Source organism: Bubalus bubalis, chromosome 16, assembly GCF_019923935.1.
Source record: "Bubalus bubalis isolate 160015118507 breed Murrah chromosome 16, NDDB_SH_1, whole genome shotgun sequence".
Taxonomy (NCBI): domain Eukaryota; kingdom Metazoa; phylum Chordata; class Mammalia; order Artiodactyla; family Bovidae; genus Bubalus; species Bubalus bubalis.
The window spans coordinates 27,861,944-27,877,363 of NC_059172.1; the positions used below are offsets into that span (position 1 = coordinate 27,861,944).

A 15,420-nucleotide genomic window follows, 5' to 3' on the forward strand; every position below is an offset into this window, starting at 1 on the left:
ATTTCCTAACAGTGAACTAAAAGCACTACTTTCCACTTTATCTGGCCCGGGGGGGGGCGGGGAATCATCTCTTTTCATTGCACCTGCCCTTCCCATAGACCAGAGGAAGACCATGTTGTTCAGGTGCTCACTTTTTTCACATTTATATATGAAGAAAAGTCCAAAGAGGTTGAAATGTCACTCAAGGTTTCTAAGCTAATTATAATGGCAGGCTTAGGATTTAGGACACCAGATTTACAGTACACAATTTTCTCCTCTTTAATGGGCAGTTTTAAGGTTAATGTTACAATGAAAAGCATCCCTAAAAGCTTTCTGTCTCACACTTCCTGGGTAAGAAAGCATCTAGAATAGTGTTTTACTCCTTCCTCTTTGTAGAATTAAAGTAGTTAATCCCACGTTTGGTATGTCTTTTTGAAAAGTCCACTCAGGGTTAAGAAACAATTAACTAAAACCACTTTAATGATACTTCTTTCCTATCCCTCCTGCTCCCTGCATTTATCCTTCTGCTAAAGTTGCTATTTGTGCCAAAAAGTAAAGGAAGCTTGAAAATAGATGGCTCATAATGCATCATAATGGAAACAATGCTCATAATGCATCATAATGGGAACAATGACAGTTGGTCCTAGAGTTGGCAATTATTTGCTTTTAAAAACACAATATGTGTTCATACATAAGTTGTGTGAGGGGCATTTCAATAGTTCAGGCCCCAGAAATAAGTTACCCCTAGCACCCATGCATGAGGGGAGGATTATTAACCATATGAAGCTGGTGCAAAGTTCCTATACTTTCTTCATTCTGAATGTTTGTATGTATTTAAAATAATGATTAAAGGGAACACAACTTTTGGAACAACTAAATTTTCTTTTAGATTTGAAGTAAAATTGCACACAAGTTGAATTTTTTGTCTACCCAATCTCTCATCTCACTTCCAACTTCAGCATATTTGCAAAATAACCTAGAGAACTTGGACTTGAAGAGAGTATAAAACTATGCCATTCAAAGCTCACTAAGTCCATAATTTGCCTAATACGGGGATTGCTCTTAAATTATCCCTGGTGGATTCAACAGTTTTTGCTTAAAAAACGCAAATATCTACAAAGAAACAACTGTTGGCCAAAAAAAAACAAAAACAAACATGAATAACATCTAGGCATGGGGAAGTAGGAATATTTAATAAAGGTATATGTCACTTTTTTTTTTTTTTTTGACCATGCTGCATAGCTTGTGAGACTTCAGTTTCCAGACCAGGGACTGAACCTTGGGCATGGCAGTGAAAGCCCAGGATCCTCACCACTAAGCCACCAGGGAACTCACTATTTCCTTCACTTTGCATGAACATATCTACTATTCTAGAATTCACATATCTTAGGTACCATATGATCAACTATGACATAATTATCATCATTAATTTAAAAAAATGGTAATTATGCTATTTAATAATTTTAGGACAAATTCCAGAAAACTGGAAACATATCCAAAAATATGTGATCTATTAAAAAGCTTTTAAATAAAATAATGAACAAGGACCAAAGGGTGAGAATAACTTGAAAAATAAATCTTGATTTGACTATGAACATATATAGACTCATCACTGTATTTAGGGAGAAATTTGAAGGAAAGGCAAAAAGAGATAAGACAGAGAATCTGTCAGAGGAACCTACTAACAATAATAAAATCCTGAAACCCAGAATCAAGCATAACGATAAGGGGAAAATTGAATTTTCTGAGAAAGTTTCAGAGCCCCTTCAACAGGCCAACTTCTGGAACTGCCCAAAAATTAATTTATCCTAGGATTGTGTAAAATCATCTTAAATAGGATGTCTACTTATGTGGAGCTTATTAACCATCTGAATCATAGGCTGGGGCAAACCTGGGCCAATATCTCTGTTTTCAAATCTCAGAGCGCAATTGGGCCGGTATAACAACCCCTACTAAGCTGGTTTACTGCAATGCATTGACAGAATCTTAGAAAAGATAGACATTACAGTCTCTGAAATGACGAACTCCGCTTTTCCCAGGGACCGTGCGGAGGCTCAGAGATCAGACTCATTTCGGATGCAAAGTGAAGTGGCATTAAAAAAAAAAAAAAAAAAAGAACATTTTTAAAAACTTCACAGAGTTCTCCACCTCTGCGACGCATTAGTCTGGAAAGGATGCTCCTACACAACTGCAAGGGCATGCAGACGGGACGTGACGCCCACAGAGAGGGGGGGACCAAGATTCCGACTGACCTTTCTGCTGTTTAAAAGACTGAATCGAGCCTGAATGATGGACCATTTTCACTCAGTGCGTCCCCGCCGGTTTAGGAAGCTGTCCGAGGGAAAGCTGGAGTACCAGTATGCAGACTCTGTGAGAGCCTCCGAGGCTCAAAGCAATCCCGGAACAACCGCGAAAGCACTGCAATCAGACACCTGCTTTTGCCGGCACTTAGCTCCCTAGACAGCGCGCCCACTGTTGTCATGGAAACAGCGAGGCGGTCCAGCGTCCGGCTCCCCTTAGCGGCTACTCGAGGAATAGCCTCGCAAACCTCGAGTGTCCAGTGCCACAGTATGGGTGGGCGTTATGCGGGGTAGGCTGGGTGTGGGAAGGGAGAACTTCTCCTAGAGTCTGTAAATGAATTGCAGCAAATCTCTAGAACCGCAAGTTCAGTTCGGTTCAGTTAAGTCACTCAGTCGTGTCCGACTCTGCGACCCCATGGACTGCAGCACGCCAGGCTTCCCTGTCCATCACCAACTCTGGCAGCTTGCTCAAACTCATGTCCATCGAGTTGGTGATGCCATCCAACCAGCTCATCCTCTGTCGTCCCCTTCACCTCCTGCCTTCAGTCTTGCCCAGCATCAGGGTCTTTTCCAGTGAGTCAGCTGTTTGCATCAAGTAACCAAAATACTGGAGCTTCAGCTTCAGCATCAGTCCTTCAAATGAATATTCAGGACTGACTTCCTTCAGGATTGACTGGTTGGATCTCCTTGCAGTCCAAGGGAGTCCCAAGAGGCTTCTCCAACAGCACAGTTCAAAAGAATCAGTTCTTCAGGGCTCAGCCTTCTTTATGGTCCAACTCTCACATCCATACGTGACTACTGGAAAAACCATAGCTTTGACTAGACGGACCTTTGTTGGCAAAGTAATGTCTCTGTTCTTTAATATGCTGTCTAGGCTTGCCATAGCTTTCCTTCCAAGGAGCAAGCGTCTTTTAATTTCATGGCTGCAGTCACCATCTGCAGTGATTTGGAGCCCAAGAATATAAAGTTTTCTTTATTGCTGTTAACACTATTTCCATTATTTCCCCAGTTATTTGCCATGAAGTGAAGGGACTGGATGCCATGATCTTCATTTTTTGAATGATGAGTTTTAAGCCAGCTTTTTCACTCTCCTCTTTCACTTTCATCAAGAGGCTCTTTAGTGCTTCTTCGCTTTCTGCAATAAGAGTGGTTTCATCTGCATATCTGAGGTTATTGATATTTCTCCTGGAAATCTTGATTACAGCTTGTGCTTCATCCAGCCCAGCATTTCACATGCTGTACTCTGCATATAAGTTAAATAAGTAGAGTGACAATATACAACCTTGACATACTCCTTTCTCAATTTGGTACTAGTCCATTGTTCGATATCTGATTCTGTTGTTTCTTAACCTGCATACAGATTTCTCAGAAGGCAGGTAAGGTGGTCTGGGATTCCCATCTCCTTAAAAATTTTCCACAGTTTGTTATGATCCAAACAGCCAAAGTCTTTGGTGTAATCAATAAAACAGAAGTGGATGTTTTCTGGCACTCTCTTGCTTTTTCTATTATACAACAGATATTGGCAATTTAATCTTGGGTTCCTCTACCTTTTCTAAATCCAATTTGAACATCTGGAAGTTCTCGGTTCATGTACTGTTGAAGCCTCTCTTGGAAAATTTTGAGCATTACTTTGCTAGCGTGTGAGATGAGTGCAGTTGTGCAGTAGTTTGAACATTCCTTGTTCACTGAACATTTTTTGAATGTTGCCTTTCTTGGGGATTGGAATGAAAACTGACCTTTTCCAGTCCTGTGGCCACTGCTGAGTTTTCCAAATTTGCTGGCATACTGAGAGCAGCACTTTCATAGCATCATCTTTTAGGATTTGAAATAGCTCTTCTGGAACTCTTCTGGAATAGTTCTACTGGAATTCCATTGCCTCCACTAGGTATGTTCGTAGTGATGCTTCCTAAGACCCACTTGATTTTACACTCAGGATGTGAGGCTCTAGGTAAGTGATCACACCATCATGGTTATCTGGGGCATTAAGAACTGGGTCATCAACAGAAAATTGGATTAAAGACTTACTGAGTATGGACCCACCCATCAGAACAAGACCCAGTTTCCCCCACAGTCAGTCTCTCCCATCAAGAAGCTTCCATAAGCCTTTTATCCTTATCCATCAAAGGGCATACAGAATGAAAACCACAATCACAGAAAACTAACCAAACTGATCACGTGGACCACAGCCTCGTCTAACTCAATGAAACTATGAGCCATGCCTTATAGGGCCACCCAAGATGGATGGGTCATAGTAGAGAGTTTCAACAAAATGTGGTCGACTGGAGAAGGGAATGGCAAACCACCTCAGTATTCTTGACTTGAGGACCCCATGAACAGTATGAAAAGACAGAAAGATATTACACTGAAAGATGAATTTCCCAGGTCAGTAGGTGCCCAATATGCTACTGGAGAAGAGTGGGGAAGTAACTCCAGAAAGAATGAAGAGACAGAGCCAAGCAAAAACAACACGCAGCTGTGGATGTGACTGGTACTGGAAGTAAAGTCTGAGGCTGTAAAAAACAATACTGCATAGGAACCTGGAATGTTAGGTCCAGCAATCAAGGTGAATTGGTCAAATAGGAGATGGCAAGAGTGAACATCGACATTTTAGGAATCAGTGAACTAAAATGGACTGGAATGGGTGAATTTAACTGATTGGGTTAAACTGGGTTTAACTGGGTCAACTTAACAGATGACCATTATATCTACTACTGTGGGCAAGAATCCCTTAGAAGAAATGGAGTAGCCATCATAGTCAACAAGAGTCCGAAATGCAGTACTTGAATGCAATCTCAAAAACAACAGAATGACCTTGGTTTGTTTCCAAGGCAAACCATTCAACATCACAGTAATCCAAGTCTATGCCCCAATCACTAATGCTGAAGAAGATGAAATTGAATGGTTCTATGAAGATTTACTGGAGAAGGCAATGGCACCCCACTCCAGTACTCTTGCCTGGAAAATCCCATGGATGGAGGAGCCTGGTGGGCTGCCATCTATGGGGTCGTACAGAGTCGGACACAACTGAAGCGACTTAGCAGCAGCAGCAGCAGCATGAAGATTTACAAGACCTTATAGAACTAATACCAAAAAAAAAAAAAAGATGTCCTTTTCATCATAGGGGACTGGAATGCAAAAATAGGAAGTTAAGAGATACCTGGAGTAACAGGCAAGTTTGGCCTTGGAGTACAGAATGAAGCAGGGCAAAGACTAACAGAGTTTTGCCAAGAGAACACACTGGGTCATAGCAAACACCCTCTTCCAACAACACAAGAGAAGAATCTACACATGGATATCACCAGATGGCCAATATCGAAATCAGATTGATTACATTCTTTGCAGCTGAAGATGGAGAGCTCTATACAGTCAGCAAAAACAAGACCAGGTGCTGACTGTGGCCCAGATCATGAACTCCTTATTGCCAAATTCAGAATTAAATTGGAGAAAGTAGGGAAAACCACTGGACCATTCAGGTATGACCTAAATCAAATCCCTTATGATTATACAGTGGACGTGACAAATAGACTCAACAGATTAGATTTGATAGGCTGCCTGAAGAACTATGAATGGAGGTTCATGACATTGTACAGTAGGTAGTGATCAAGACCATCCCCAAGAAAAAGAAATGCAAAAAGGCAAACTTGAGGCCTTACAAATAGCTGAGAAAAGAAGAGAAGCTAAAGGCAAAGGAGTAAACAAAGATATATCCATCTGAATGTAGAGTTCCAAAGAAAAGCAAGGGGAGATAAGAAAGCCTTCCTAAGTGATCAGTGCAAAGATATAGAGGAAAACAATAGAATGGGAAAGACTAGAAAGCTCTTCAAGAAAATTAGAAATACCAAGGGAACATTTCATGCAAAGATGGGGATAATAAAGGATAGAAATGGTATGAACCTAACATAAGCAGAAGACATTAAGAAGAGGTAGCAAAAATAAAAAACTATACAAAAATGATCTTAATGACTCATAACTACAAGCAATTCACTCTTTTTCAAGTTTTGAGGCTGCTTATGTCTAGGCACAGACTGATTTCCTAAAAGTTGGTCTGAAACACCAGCACTTATAGAAGGGCAAAGTTGGTTTCTGCTCTAAGAGGAATGCAATGGAGGATGCAGGAACAGTTTTATTTTTCCTGCTAAACATGAATATGGAAAATATGAATAACCTCCACTTATCCAGTAGAATGGGTTTTTAGATAAACAATGTTAAAGTCTAGCACATTACACTTGAGTTCTCCTCTTGTATTTCAGTTACTGAGACTGGATCATATATGATATGGGCTCTGGACCTTTTCAGTAGTCAGGTATGGATGTGGGAGTTGGACCATAAAGAAGGCTGAGCAGCAAAGAATTGATGCTTTCAAACTGTGTTGCTGGAGAAGACTCAAGAGTCCCTTGGATACCAGGAGATTAAACCAGTCAATCCTAAAGGAAATCAACCCTGAATATTCATTGGAAGGACTGATTCTGAAACTGAAGCTCTAATACTTGGGCCACCTGATGCCAAGAGCCAATTCATTAGAAAAGACCCTGATGCCGGGAAAGATTGAAGGCAGGAGGAGAAAGGGATGACAGAGGGTAAGCTGGTTGGATGGCATCATTGACACAATGGACGTGACTTTGAGCAAACTCCTGGAGGTAGTTTAGGACAAGGAAGCCTGGTCAGCTGCAGTCCATGGGTTCACAAAGAGTTGGGCATAACTAAACAACAACAACACGTAACAGGTGCTGAAAAAATGCTATCCAAGATGCTTAATTTAATCCTCATAAAAGAATTATAAAGTGGGTAGACTATCACTATCTGAATATTATAAAAGAAACTGAAGCCCAGCACAACAAAGAATTATCATGTAAAGAAACATGTAAAGCAACACCTTGAGAGAGAAAGGAAGGCATATGATACCTAAAGACATGAAGTCACTTTCAGAAGGCCATGGTGGCCAGAACAGGAATCACGGGCCTGCTCAACATACTTTTGGATACAGTCTCTTTTCCTCTTATCAATGCTTCCTGATTCAAACTTCTCAAGTTTCTTCTGGAAGATGTAACATATTACAGAATAGGCATGCAAAAAAAAGAGTCTAATATTTCCTGAGTTTTAAAGTTTTGTGAGATCAACTCAGAATCAGGTGAAAGATCCAAATAAAGGTAGATAAAAGAGAGAAGGATACATAGATATCAAAAATTTCAAAACCTTAGACAGGTCGAGCTACTAGCATATGCTCTTTGATTTCACCTATGGTTCATGATATAAGGACAGTAAAGTGAATGCAGTTTTGCACAAGCAGATGTTCCAGTGATATACGCCAGCATAACAAACCACTCTGAAAGTAGAGGCTTAAAACTGAAATTTATTATTATCTCTCATGGTATTTTATAGGTTGCCTCGGGTCAGCCTGGTGGTTCTGACTCAGAGTCTCTCCTGAGTTTTCAATGAGCAGGCCTGAAGCAAGTCATCTGAAGCAAGAAGAGTGAAATTGGATTTCACTCTCAGTGGAAGCCATAGCGAAGGATACACAGCCTTCTTTAACGAAGGAGGGTCCTACAGAAGGAAAATGTTGAGTATTCAGTAAGAGCTCTGGAGGCAGACACCAATAAAATATTAATTATTATTATTAATATTTGGTTAGAAAAATGAACTCAATGTGAGTTTATCTTCAACTGAAGATTTGGAACAAATCTCAGAGTCAGTCTCCACAAAGGGTCCTTTTAGAGATGTTTCTATTGAAGAGAACACTGAAAACCAAAGCAATAAATCACTTACCTGAGGATGTTTTTGTTATACTTTGCTCATTTCATTAAAATTCTAATACAACTGGTAGGTCATTTTGATACAACACAACTTACTAGAATTTAATACAACCCGATTATTAGATAATGTATTTAAGGACTAGTTTATGGCAGGAAACTAACATACCTCAAACATTAGATACTATTATTATAATTATGATCTCAATGGATTTGATCTTCCTTTTCAAATCCTTTTAAATCACTGGGTTTGAATCATAAATATTTTTGAAATGTGAGCAGTAATCCAATTCATGATCAGGAGGAACAGTTGCAAGAATTAAAAGCCTCTGATTCTACTCTACCTATACTCCAGATATAGGTAACATTTTCAATTTTCTAGAACAACTTCGTTCTGCTGATGTCTGATTTTCTCCAACCACACATCAGCAGGAGGCAAGAATGCGTGCATGGGATCTAGGGATGACTAAGAATTTGAACCTCATTAGAAAGAATTTAGCTTCATTATTTTTTCCCAAAAAAAGTAGTTTGGCATTATTCTAGCACCCTTATACCCAAACCTCTGCAGTGCATCTAAGATTAAGTTATCTTTTCATAAAATTGACTGCTTTTAATTAGAAACATTTTAGCCTGGACTGACAGATTGACTAGCAAGGGATTCAAAGAACATCTATGCTTGTTTTAAAATCAGTGTTTTAAGGAAGGTTGCTAGAGGAACAGCTTTGTGAGGGGCCTTGGAAATTTCTAGCACCATCTGCTTTACAGGAAAAGCAATGCAAAGAGAAGGAAAGGCTGTGTGTCTGCGTGTGTGTCTCTGTGTGTGTCTGTGTGTTTCTGTGGTATATAAAGAAAGAGAGGTTGTGTGTTTGGGGAGTGGGGAGTGCAGAAAGAGGTGTTTAAACAAAGACTTTTCTGAAAAGCAAGTCTATGATTTGTTAAAAAGAAATAGTTTATACTGACATCTCTACTGCAGACAGTTTAGGAATGCATATTAAATAGCCTCATTAGGGAAAGTGAAACTAAATGGCTTGTTTTTTCATATTGTTTTTCATTTTGGACTTCTTCACATTTTTAAAATTTTCTTGCAATTTAATACAAGGTAGAAAAATGCTGAGTAAAATGATTTCAAAATTTTCTGAGAGAAAAATACATGTGTATGTTGAAATTATTTGTTTATATGTCTGCCTTCCCTTTAGATACAGCTGCTCTCTGTGAATGGCTAATGTGTCTTTAAGTTTGTATCCCCAGAACCAATCACAGTGCTTAACACAGAGCTTCACATGAGTGAATGAATGAACAAAAGAAAGAAAGCAATAAAAAGAGGAAGGAAGAGAGATAATCCACTTCTAGGAATAATCATGAAAATGAGATTATTGGAATGATTGATACAAGTTCACTATATTCAAGCAGAATATAGAACACAGAGGTTCAGAGTCAGAGGTGGCCTGCTTGGGTTTAAACCTTGACTTCCTTACTTGCTAGATGTCTGCTCTTGAGCAAGTTACTTTCCTCAAATTTTAATAATGAAAAAATATTTATTTTATGTAATTTTCAATAAAGGGTCATGATTAATATGTTCTTGACTATAATATATGCTCTTGACTATAATTTGTAAAACAGGGGGAAAAAAAGACTGGAAAGAAACATACCAAAAATGTCCAGAATAATTAATTTTGCAAGTTGGGATTAGACTAGATTTTTTCAATTCCTCCATAAATGTTTGTCATGTTCATATTTTGAATACATTATGCAATATTGATTTTAAATTGATTAAATACATGTATCTTTAAAAATCCTTCCATATCTATCTTTCTACAACTCTGAGTTTCTTTCTTTTTCCATCTTGGAACATGGCTTTTTTTTTTCCTTGTTGAAGTTTCTGTTGCATTTGCCCTCCCACAGGTCACCACCTGTCTCCTGTCCTCCTTAAGTAATTAATTTATAAGGCCCCATGCTAACTGTTGCCTCCCAGAGAGGTAAAGGACTCTGATCTTTATGTAACTGAGAGGCTTTGTATTCCTTTGAATCCTGAAATATGACCGCTCAGCTCAGCCAGTTGTGAGTTCCCCCATATTGCGCTCTGTCACAGAAAAATAGAGTTTCCTTGTTACCTCTTTGGCTCTTGAATCACGGACTTAATTGAAATTGCCAATTCTGCTTCTCTGCCTAAGTGCAAACAAAAATAGAGACAGAAATTCTCTTTGAGGTTACTCCCTTTCTAGAACCCAGTTATTTGAAGTATCAGTGGGCAAAATAAAATAAACAAGTCACATCAGTATGGATTTATCTACAAAGAGTAACAGGCAGTGAAGTAACGCGATCTCCCTGGAAGACATTATGAGTGGGAGTGTACGGTCTCTTTGAGAGCCGACTGAGTATAGAATATTTGTTTCTTCTGAGACCAGTGTAGTTCCTGATACACATGCTTAATAAATGCTTACTAATGAATAAGTAAAGAACGCAATGAATTTTAAAATGTAAAATAACCTCAAGGAAAAAAATGTTGTTTAGTTCCCTCATTTTCATATATATAATATGTATGTATGTGTGTGTGTATATATGTATATATACACATATATATATATAAATGTATTAATTACTTTTTTTGTTCTAGTGGCTCTCCCTACTCAAAGGCACACACAAAAAAACTCTTTATAAAAAAGTGATATTCTGTGATAAATGGAAGGGTGGAGTACAATTTAACAACTGCTTTCCCCAAAGTCAGTAGTTCCTGGTCACATGTTACTATATAACAACAGAACTAGGCAGGTTAGACCTGCTAAAATCCAGACTATATGTTCAGAGAAGCATTTAGGAATAACATTCCTGATGGACTCATGTGACTAAAAGAAAGCAATGGAGGAGAATCAGCACCTCCATTTCCTCTGAACTCCACCTAAGTTTTTTATCACAAGTATTTTCAAGAGACAACACAAAATGATTTGCTGAAGAAGACAACATCAAGCGAAGGCAGATGTATGGGACAAAGTAGCTGGTGATGGATTAAACCACAGTTTGTATGACCCTGCTGAAAAACTTAAGTTAGTTCTTTAAGCTGCTTATAGAATACAGTCCAGGTTCACTGCTCTACCACTCAAGCAGCTCCACGATCTGCTCTTGCCAATTCTCTGTCTTGTTTCCAAGGCTTTCCTTTATAAACTGCTTTGATCCTACAATGGATTTCTTCCTCAAGCCTGGAAGATATGCTTTGCTGCTGCTGTTTCCTCCACATAGAATGCTCATTCTAAAATCCTATCTGACTCATAAGTATTTTCACCCCCTACCCATTCTTCAAGGCCCCAGAACAATACCATCTTCAGGATGATGGCTTCCTTTAGCCAAACTCATCCACTATAAAGCCAGTTAGATGTGAATTTAACCTCCTATAATTCCTAGAGGATATGACTAACATCTTTTCAAAGCATATGTTTCTACCATGCATTATATGTATAAGCTTTTTTTTATTATATTTTTTTTGTGTGTAGTTGCTCTTAGTCATGTCTGACTCTTTGCAACCCTTTGGACTGTGGTCCACCAGCCTCCTCTGTCCGTGAGGTTTTTCAGGCAAGGATACTGGAATGGGTTGCCATTTTTAATTAGAGGATAATTACTTTACAATATTGTGATGGTTTTTGCCCTGCATCAACATGAATCAGCATTAAGCTGTTTAAAGTAGGCATATACTTTTCTTCTAGTTCAGAAGAAATACTTTAGGGAAGACTTTGTACTTACCCATTTTTTTTTTTTATTTCTTACATTGCCTAAAAGGTAGCCTGGCATGTAAAAGCAGATCAAATATACATCTGCTGAGTAAAATGTTTTCTCTGATACCCAACTGCTTTATAGTATTTGTCAGAAGAGTCTAGTAACAAGATATTCAAATCTAAGTCTTTAATTGCCTTTTAAGTTTTGAATGCAAGACTATGGATTTGCCTTCCTTTGTAATTTTATTTATTCCAGGCAGATAATTCCATACAGACTGTTTTTGTGATGAAAACCCAAGAATGCAATAATTATTTATTTATTTTTCTATGCCTGCTCATCTTTGTAAGTTCTTAAACTGACGCTCTGGTTGTATCAACTACTCAACTACATTTTATTGAGTTCCTATGCTTTTGAGCATAGCTGATACTCAGCTGGTGTTCTGGATGTGGTGGAACTGATTCTGGGTGTGACTAGAATCTCTTTTGATAGTTTGATGCCCCTAACTGACTTGGGTAGGCCTGTGCTTTTGTTGGTTTTTAGGTGCTTGCCAATAGGAAGGTAGAAATGGAGGAAGATTTTGTAGTTACCGAATTACTTTTCAAAGGTAATATATGCTTAACCTCTGAGAAGCTGGAGTGGCTGGGTGTGAACAATAGTGGTCTCTGTTTGAACATAACCAACTCTGTTGGGCAAGGAATATGTCTGCTGGCTTTTCATTTATCCAAAGATATTAACAACATAATACTAAAAAATCCATTAAAAATATAGTGTGCATAAATGCTTATTTACTGGAAAAATGATTGATATATGTTTTATTAATAAGAACAAACTGCAAAATTATATTGCAATGTGAGATCTGCCTTTGCAAAATATCACATATACATATCTATGACAGAACTAAAATTAGAGCTAAGTCTGCATGGAGGAAATACCAGTGAACTAAATATTTTTATTTTACTTTCTAATATTTTAAACTTGAAAGTGAAAAGTGAAAGTAAAGTCACTCAGTCGTGTCTGACTCTTTGCGACCCCGTGGACTGTAGCCCACCAGGTTCCTCCGATTTTAAACTTACTCTCCATCTATTCCTAGAGTGATTTTATATTCTGGATTGCTTTTTGTTGCAGTGTAATTATTAATAGCCTCGAACTTTAAAAAGTGCTCTGTCTTGGACAGCAAATTATATAGTCACTTTAGCCATCAAAAATGTATTGCTTATGTTAGAAAAATAAATGTAAAAAAGAAATGCATAATGATAACAAGTATAACAAATAATCTTGATATAAAATACCATTATGCCATTTTAATCCAGTAATAGTACAGATTTGAAATTGAAAAACAAACTCAGCAATTAGGCATGGAGACACCTTTTTTAACCTAGCAGAAAAATGTGGAAGGCGGGCATTGCTTTGGGAGTCTAGAGCCTACCCATTTACCCTGGCCTATAAATTGGCATGCTAACCTTGTGAAAATCATCTTGCTTTCTTGGCCCAAAATGTCTCATCTATAATAAGACTGACGGATTAGGTACTCCCTAAGGTCTGTTCTGTTCCTCATATTCCAGGCTTCTTATGTGCTGGAAGAGAATTTCACGTGCTCTGACTTCAGATATATAATGCATATGGCTGGTTTCACTAGGGTCCTTCCTCTTTTCCCTCTGAAGGAAAATAGTAGAAATAGCACAGAAAATCCTCACGGATATAAATCTACAAATAGAAGCTTTGTGCAACCTGAACTTGAGTGGGATCTGAAATTAAACATTGTAATGTGATGAAGAGACACAGATTTTGCCAAAATAAAAGTTATAGGATGAAAAATTATTGAAATATTTAATGAGATACCATTAAATATGCTCTAAAAATGAATATTGCTACTTGAAACCATTTACATATCAGTAATAAATCTGCCCATTATAGCCTTTGTATTCATTAAATCTAAAGAATCTATTTAGCATCACAGAATAGTTGATCACATTATATTACCTTGAAAATAATCAATAAATCACATTTTATATGAAAGAAAGGTCTTCTTCCCTTCCTATGATTTCTATAAGTAAGAGGAGAAAACTACATATTACTTTTCCTTACATTAAACAAGTATATACTGGAATCTATGTGCCAAATTCAGTAGGGATGTATAATTTTAATTTTTGCAAGCTTTATAGGAGAAGAAACAGTACATCTTTGTAATTACTTTAAGAATTGTTAGCAAATGGTTATATAAGCCTTATACATTTGAAGTTTCAAGTCTTCCAAGTTTGTGGTGTTTTATCATAAAATGATGGTCAAACATTTGGAAAAAAAAATATCATGTCACATTTTACACAATAAAAAAAGAATGTGTGTGTTTCCTTTCAGGAAAATTTGCTTGCCGATGCTAGTAACTATATTTTCCAGCCCCCAAATTAGGTTTTGTCACCTTGGAATCATTAAAATATTGAGAAACGAAAACAGGAAATAGACTGACATCAGACTTTCTAATCTGCAATGATGCAAGCTGGAGTAGTTCCTTCAGACTGACGATGAAATGACTTCAAACCAGAATCACATACCTAGACAGGATATAATGTATTCTCAAGTATAGGGAGACATTTAAGGATTTGCAGTAAATTGAGTGATATATTTAACTTACATACTTTGATTAAACCCTTAAGGAAAGAGAGAAAAAAAGAGAGATAAATCAGAAAAGAAACCTCTAGATAAAAGAAGAGTAAAATAATATAGTAGTAGTATCATGCTTATATATTTATTGAATTACATCCAAGTTAATAATAATGCATTTTCTAGGGATACTTAATACACGAGCTATTAAAAGATATTTTAAAGAAGAGAAACACTATAAAACAAATTCCACTTAGTTATCAATTCTTTCAACAAACCCAGGTAGTTGAGAGTGGGAAAGTAAAAATGTTACAGAAGTCTAATGAGGGAAGGGAGAATGAATCAGGAAAAGTGAAAATAATCTTAATACCTTGTTTTATTGAGAAGACGATAAAACAAAAAGTAAACAGAGGGGCTTTCCTGATTGTCCAGTGGTTAAGAATCTGTCTAGCAATGCAAGGGACACAAGTTCAATCCCTCCTCTGGGGAGATTCCCACATGCTACAGAGCAACTAAGTCCATGAGCTATAACTACAAAGTAAACACAGAATGATCTAAATGACTTTTCACAATCAATGAACATTTAACAAAAGTTTATAAGAGCATATATTATCTTTGTATTTTGTGAACAAACTGTAACATCACCTTTTGTGTCAACCTCACCCAGCTACAACTAAGTTTTCCAGACTTGTCTTCCTTCTGTGGTTCCAGGTTAAAGCTAAACAAGAGAGAAATTAGTGCATGACTAGAAAAGCCGGGGGAGAAGTCAATGGCACCCCACTCCAGTACTGTTGCCCAGAAAATCCCATTAATGGAGGAGACTGGTAGGCTGCAGCCCATGGGGTCGCCAAGAGTCGGACACGACTGAGCGACTTCACTTTCACTTTCCACTTTCATGCACTGGAGATCAGATCAGATCAGTCACTCAGTTGTGTCCTACTCTTTGCGACCCCATGAATCGCAGCATGCCAGGCCTCCCGGTCCATCACCAACTCCCGGAGTTCACTCAGACTCATGTCCATCGAGTCAGTGATGCCATCCAGCCATCTCATCCTCTGTCGTCCCCTTCTCCTCTTGCCCCCAATGCCTCC

General features: G+C 37.9%; 1 protein-coding gene across 2 annotated transcripts in view; it reads right to left on the reverse strand.

Annotated features, from left to right (window-relative positions):
* ANO3 (anoctamin 3) overlaps positions 1–15,420 on the reverse strand; it is a 452,499-nt gene that overhangs the window by 296,199 nt on the left and 140,880 nt on the right. Inside the window, exon 1 of one of the 2 annotated variants that reach the window (XM_025266344.3) lies at positions 2,232–2,732. The exons of the other annotated variant lie outside the window; for it this stretch is intronic. Within the exon in view, the coding sequence (XP_025122129.1) occupies positions 2,232–2,277 (46 nt within the window). The 5' untranslated portion in view covers positions 2,278–2,732. Of the gene's footprint in view, positions 1–2,231; positions 2,733–15,420 lie in introns of those variants that run through there. 2 annotated transcript variants of the gene reach the window in all.